The 7489-nt window shown below is 45.5% G+C and overlaps 1 protein-coding gene across 1 annotated transcript; it reads left to right on the top strand.

The window, feature by feature from the left end:
• Positions 1 to 2242: 2242 nt before the first annotated feature.
• PHALS_06237 (uncharacterized protein) lies at positions 2243 to 2508 on the top strand (the record flags this gene model as incomplete). Its single annotated transcript, XM_024719488.1, has 2 exons — positions 2243 to 2354; positions 2420 to 2508. 2 exons carry the CDS (start codon positions 2243 to 2245, stop codon positions 2506 to 2508), a joined length of 201 nt encoding a protein of 66 aa, XP_024584782.1.
• Positions 2509 to 7489: the final 4981 nt, after the last annotated feature.

Raw genomic sequence — 7489 nt, 5'->3', positions numbered from 1 at the left:
ATACTCTTGGAAGTCAAGCTTCCTCTGTGCAAGGTGCCGTGTGCCCCGTCACACATACATTGCTACTTGTAAACTTGGCTCTGAGAACGAGGGATAATAGCGACATTACTTCGTTACACCCTCTTTCACCAAAATAAGTACCACACGTAGCTTATCGTTTGAATGCATCGCGTCACGAAAGCCGAAACTTTCTTATCCAACCGTAGCAACTGACTGTGCCTTAAGATTCGCATAAGAAGTATAGCCCACTCAGTCAAATAAGCGATTGATAAAGACGCGACCATAGTGGCCAACAATTACCACGCTGTTCTCCACGAGAAAGCTTAGATGTCTCCAACAAAAATTGGCACAGAGAATTCCCGAGTCCCGACACGGCACTTTCGCACACATTAACAGGCGTACGGTAAAACTATTGACCAAAGACAATACGATCTAACGCGCTGCCTCTAATCTGCGTCAGTTCCACACTCAGCTGCAGTTGTGAAGCCCCGCCGCGAACCTTACGACAACGTTCAACTAATCACCAATAATCTGGTCATGGCCCATCGAGTTGAGCTTGACAGTCTGCAAGCAAAAAAGTCGCAACGTTTTGTAGACTCAATTACGTCGTAATTCACCATTTATACATGAGAAGTTGCCTTTTGTGCCTTAGGATGCATGCCTTCTGCTTAATAGAGATCAAAAGAGCGTTTATCAACCCTTTCAATCGACACTGCTAAGGAGTACTGCGTGTACTTAGATCATCAGCGGTTAAGTTTGTCTGTACCCAATGCTGGCACAAGCGCCAAAACGTATTGTACTTAAGTTGCGTGCTGGGTGAAAAGTGCGTCGCCTCAAAATTTAATGCAGCTTCAGAGAAGCAAACGTTATATTGGAAGCCGGCCAAGACCCCATATGAATAAAGCAGCTGCGAGGATTGCACGCGAGTCTTCGGCAATCTCTTTTTTCTACAACTAGGCACGCTTTATTAGCTCGAATTTAGCTAGTCCCGAAGAGATAAATAAATTGGCGGCTATGAACTGAAAGCAATAACTGTGTAATCGCCAAATCTGAAAAAACGCTGGTGATCTAGTTTTAGGAGCACTTCAATCAAGCTACGGCGAGAGCTCAACCAGCATCACCGCCACCGTGATGCCTTCTATGCTGTGCGTACAATTCTTTATGGGCAGAGACGGATAAATTTTTGGGTGAGAAAGTTATGATGGCAATGAACTCGGCCATGCTCATGACAAGTATCAATTTGTCGTACAAGCATACTTAAACTTGAAGACGGCGCGCGAGAATGGGCATTCACGTGTTATATTTCTAGAAGGCATTTCAAACCTGGAAATTGATTCAGGAAGTTACGACTTTATTGTTTCCACCGCCTATCAAAGCGTACTGTCTGCGATCGAGTCCACACTCGTAGATACAAAGATTATGGCCAGCAGATGAAAATTCATATCTCCAAAATGGTAGCACACCCTCTTTCAGAAACAGTAACGATCACCGAATTCATGGAGGGTCACCGTACAGATGCAGCTCGCTCCGAGACCTAAGCGCCCATCAACATTTTGAAGGGGCGGTAGGTGTCGAATTAATTGAACAACCTCATCCCTTAAAAGCTATTCAAATCGCGGTAGGTGAAGGCTCTATGAGCATGCCAGATTGTTTCAGCTGAGGGTTAAGAAAGCAATCTTTTAGATACTTAGCTGATACTGTTGAACTCGTAGATATCACACCAATGGCAAAACCAAGATCTTTCGTCCTGTTTACCCCCTTCTCTCTCGGATGAGAGCTGCAGACGATGCTCTCGCGCTGGGTCAACTGACGACATCCCACGGAAAAGTCGAATTCTAGCAGGCGACTGGCGTCCTACCAGACAAAACTGATAATAACCGTAGTTTGTGGAGGCCAGAACTAATTGTAACGCTAAAAGGGGGACTTTCTTCGGAGAGTCGAGACTCCCAGCCAGGGTTTTTAGTTATCAAAAGCAATGTTCCGGGTTCGTGAAGCCGGAAAATATCCTATTTGGTCTCAGAACGACGTACAATAACGCACGATGCACGACTGTCAAAGAGAGCAGGCATTAATCAGAGGCAAAAACGAAGGGAGATCTGGAGTACGATGTTTCCGCCTAACGATAAGGACATGCCAAAGTTTTCTAACCTTTCGGTGAGATATAATGATATCATGATGGGTTGTCGCCAACGAGCTGAGCCTGGCTCCAGGGTCCACGTGCATTTCATAATGCACCAGAGACATGACAAGTCTACATCACGTCGTGATTACGGTGTTAAGGCCTCTTAAGTTGCTTGCTGCAGAGGCGCTGAGCCCTTACACATCATTGGATGCGGGCCTTCCGCTAACACACGGTGAATTGGACGTATGGAAGTCGTTCCACTAGCGATTTCTGAGCCTACAGACAATCACTCTTAAGGACCACCCTCTGTGCTTGAGAAATGTGCCTTGGTATTAAAGGCTGATAAAACTACCGCTGGTCATCAGATTCAGTTGCGTACTAGGTGATACAAGCCATCCGTGTCACCCATTGCAAATTGTCATCAATCAGTCTCAACAAAGCAAAGGCTGCCTTATGCACCATGACACGCTCATCTTTTAACCTTTAAAATTTGACGTAGGCGAGATATTTCAACCCATTATCACCAGCCCCGCTTGTCTCGATGAGACAGCTTTAGCAGCCATAGACCAAGAGTTCCATTCGCTAGAAGGTCGGTCATAATTCACTACTTGGAAGCGTGCTGAAGCGTGCGACGCTGCTTCATCTCAAAGAAGAATCGATGCCGATTGTAAATTAGGTAGGTTGTAAGCATCCACAGCATCGAACAATCATGCCGAAGTAAGACATCAAGCTCTAAAGAGGGTTCCAGATGCGGGTGCCCTTTCACTTTGCCAGGCAATGGTTCTGCCCTTCGATAACTGCCGGCTTAGCGAAGGCCTCGCATAAATATTGGACTTCACTTGTCCCGCCGGAGATCGAATCTTTCACGGCTGGCTGGATCTCGTGAGCTCTTTTTGTTATGGGGACACATTGGCTTTCGATAGTCCCGGTGTAGATCAGTGTCTGAGATGAGCAAAATCTACGATTTGCTCGATAAATTTAGCCATCGCTTTGCCGACCCTCACATATCAATAACCACTTGGCCGCATCCAAGTAGAGGTAGCTTTGCTACAGGAGATGATGCAATCATCACCCCGTCTGCGAAAAAAAATTACATTCAAATGGTTTGCAAAACAAGAAAAAAAGAAGAGAAGAGAAAAAGTGTTCGCACTCTCATAGCCACAATCGTGAGCGGTTCGATGATGTGTGGTCAATGATGACCGCATATACTTCATGTGTAGTTTGGTAAACTGCGTATGGAAAAACCGATGCCCCGCAACGTAATCGTGTGTGTGTCGCCTGGTTCTTTTATCGTCACTTAATTTCAGCAATTTTGGCTCTCATCCTCAGTGTTGAGCACCTTACCCATAACCATTAATGTCATTGAGATAAATTACTTATCGCTTTGCGATGTGTGGTTGGGCTGTTATTAGCGAGTCAAATTTGATCAACAGCCCCTCCCCCAAAAATCAAGCCACTACGTGAAATGGTCAAAGACATCCGGGCCTCGACAAATTATTAATGTAAAATGAGGTTTAGCCTGTAGAGGCATTCAATGCGTTTTCAACTTAACGTAGTGAGTGTGAACAGCTAGCTTCTCTCTTTACGCATACGATCAGGAGAATATTCTCTACACTGCACTTTATGCGTTCCATGTGACCATCTTTGCTCTTGGAAGCGATTGAAATATCCAAGCTGGCGCCAAGCACCGTTGAAAACGTTTACTAAAGTTTGCTGGATGTGCGGATCTCTATTCGACACGATGGCTACCGGCTAGCTGTAACGGGGTTACACGTACCCTTGTAGAGAATGTTGGGTCATACAAGATGGTATGACCGTACAAAGGTGTGGATTACACAAGGCGGTGTGCTACTCTCATTGGTGTGGCTACACCGTAACAAGAAGCCATACGTGACTGGACTGCCAATAGTCATGCCGATTGGTTAGGCTTTACAATTTAATTGGGGAGACCGAAGGTTTAAGATATAGGCAAATAAAACAAATTAGTGCAATTTAAATCTTGAGCGCAAGAGCGTATTTGCCTTGGTTAAGGTTTTGGGTACTCTTGGAGGTAGCGGATTGTGATCCGCTACACTTGTACCGGTTCTGGTATTGAACGTACGGTCGGTGACCTTAGTAAGCTTCCACCTAAGCAAAGAGCTACGGCAGCCCTGCCGCACAAGCCAAATTGGCTAAGTACTCTGTCAAATAACAGCTTACCTGTATTTTCACCGGTCACACTGACTCTGGCAGCAGCAAACGAGCCATTTTGCTCAGACGGTTCATTGACCACAGCGCTGATATCGGCTGATGCATCTTTCAAATATGATTTCTTTACTTACGCTCTGCCGGAACCGGTAGGCTGGCCAAAAGTGCCTTCGTGTGCGGCGTTGTTGCATTGAACACATTCGAACATATTTGTTTACCCACGTTTACATGTTAAGCCACCAATACATAGCGATCCCCGAGCGGTTTGTCTTTTCTAGCTGACCACTCAAGGAAGTCGTACAGTATTCAGTACTTGACGTCTTCATCGTGAAGCACCACTTCCCGCTGAGTATTATTTGGGTCAGCGCTATAATACATCAAACCTTTTGAAAAGGCATAGCGGTACAGACATGCGACTTTGCGTTTTAATAAAGCGACATCTAGATTTGCAAACAGTTTAACTCAAAAAGATTTCGGCAATGCAACGCAACGCATGTTGCATCCGACCTATACGCTACATATATCATCTCAGTAATTGGCGACGTAACCTATGAGACATGCAGCAATTCGCAGTCGAGGCGACGCGAAAATGTGTACCCTGAACTTGACGAAGACATGCATCACAGCAAAATGGTTTTTTTCGTGAAAGGGGTCGTACTTCATCACCGCATCATTCCCACGCGATCACACAATCTTGCCCGTTGGCATCTATCTACTTGAAGTAAAACGTTGTCCATTGCAAAGGCTGAAATAATACAGACAACGCGAAATTGCTGGTCTTGATTTGGAAGAGACGTAACTCAGACACATTTCGGACTTTCTTTCTCATCCCTCAAGACCTGTGCTTCTAAAGCCCCCCAACATCGTTTGATATCTTCGTAAGACGCTGGAGGAGGATCCGTACAACGTCGTTTGCACTGTACGTATACAGGTTATTGGTCATGCCAAGCCATTTTCTCAAGTCCTCATGGGACGCAGGCAATAGCAATATTTCTTGGTTTTATTTTTGCGGGATCTGCCAATAAAGAAACTCACCAAAGCGACTTGGTCGGCGCCAAAGGCGTGCTTGTCAGTGTTTGTGAACACACATTTGGTCGAGCAGCGCTTGCAAATCATAAATGTAGTTACCCGACTTCCCGTTCTCTACACGACCACGGATGAACGAATCGTCGGAGTAGGCATGGGCATAGCCGTGATGCTGTCTAAATAAATGTGTCACTACGCCGCCAAACGTTGCTTTGCCATCAATCAGTCTCTGTATTTTAATCAGACATTTTGCTCAGAGCCTTAACCGAAGTCAGATGGATATTGTAATCTCATCAGACGAATATCATAAGCCCAATGAATACAGTGCAGCTCACTATGCTGTTCAGCAGTGCATTTTCAACAACCCGCTTTTGTACCGGAACTGTAGTTCTTGCCTGTGTACAATTCACCACTTGCCACTAAATAATCTTTCTGACCCTGAGATTCCACGCCGAGTCAGGAGACTAACCCTTTCGCCAAGCCCGCTTTAACCTTTGAACACAGGAAACCGTCGATAGCATCGCACTGTTCTCTTTTTAAGCTTTTTTGCTCTGTGACGCAATATTCGGTTCGGGAGCCAGGCCAACTTTATGACGCCACGACCCAGGGTCACACGCGTGTGGTGGGTTTCTCAGAACCAGGTTGTGATCCTCCTTTAACAATGGATAGAAGGGAATCGATAGATCCATTCACATACCTTTGCACTCAGCGCTCTGTAGATGTCCTCTGTGACAGATTCTCCCACGGCGGATGTCAAACTAGGGTCCGTTTCCAGTTATATCATTTCGTTGACCCTTCCATTCGTGATTTCTTTTATATGCTGGAAAACAATACCTTCGTCAGCTCTGTGCAAGCTTCTACAAAAGGTAGTGAGGAATTACTCACAGCTTAAGACTAACCCGATCACACCATTCACGAGTGAATAAACATTACTGCAGCTTATCCGTGCTCCGCTCAGTGGGCCCGTCACACCTGTCATATTGCGACAAAGATGGACCCGATTTACAATTTTGAAAGCCTCGCTTTTCTATAGGCGGCATACAATCGCCTTTCAACTTCAAAAGATCGTGCGATGTTCAGTCGATTTCACTACTCATCGGCATTGGCATAGCCCACGACATACTGTCTTCTTCCCGTTCACACTCTGGTATCCGCAGCACACTCTCTACCTTTCCTGCATCACGTTGCACTGCCTTTTAAAATCAATCTCAAGCACCTATCAATTTCTTTGCTAGACTACTCGAATAATCACATGTTTTGTACATATTCTTTTGCAGCTCCGTGTCCACACCAAAGTCGCTTCTATTTCCTGGCAGGGATAATCTATAAACTCGCCAAAGCTTCACAAAGAGAGAAGCGCGTGTCACTTAGTGCTTTCGGCTTGATGGCTCGCGATCCAACCACACCATACCAATGACGCGATCGTTTCAGAGTCCGATTCTAGGACTAGATCTGTGCCAGGCTGAAGTAGTCTGCAAAGTTTGCTGAAAGTTGTAGCACGCCTGCAGCACTTGCACCCTAGGTCTCGTGTCAAGACGCACAAATATCGTATCTGATTTTGGCATTTTAGATTCCTTCGCGTACAGCTAACTTTTTTACAATCACGCGTCGTACATAATTGGATGACGCTCTTGAAATTATTAAAATGTCATAAGCTTCATACTACCGGCAACGTTCAAATCAATAACCAACGATCGTGAACAATGAGCCTGAATTCTCTTGAAGAGGACCCGTTTATAGAGCTGGGTCCGATTTGCAAGGTACAACAGAACCTAGTTCACTTTCAGTTGGCCGCTGGAGCTCGACGTTTCCTCGTAAGGGACTCGCTGTACGCCCGTGTGCGTGAGCCCGACCCTATGTGCTATGGCATATGAAATACGTGCGAGTACCATGGATCTGCTCAGCAGCTAATAGACCTTTTCCTCTACAGTATTTCGTAGCTCATTGCATCTGGCACGTTCACACAGTTTCAACTTTCAGAACTCAATTATGTCCTTGGTTTACCGGGAATTACCCGTCATTGAACACACACTTACTTGGGAAAGCTTATGTCAGCTGACATACTTCACCGCGTGTTGCTCACTTCTAGCGAGACGTTGACTTACATAAGGAGGTAAAAAGCAGTGACTTATATTAATATAGCTGTAAGAAGGC

This window comes from Plasmopara halstedii (assembly GCF_900000015.1).
Source record: "Plasmopara halstedii genome assembly, contig: Scaffold_2956, whole genome shotgun sequence".
NCBI classification, from domain to species: domain Eukaryota; phylum Oomycota; class Peronosporomycetes; order Peronosporales; family Peronosporaceae; genus Plasmopara; species Plasmopara halstedii.
The sequence above is the reverse complement of the archived record's forward strand: the minus strand, read 5'-3'. Positions and strand labels throughout refer to the sequence as shown.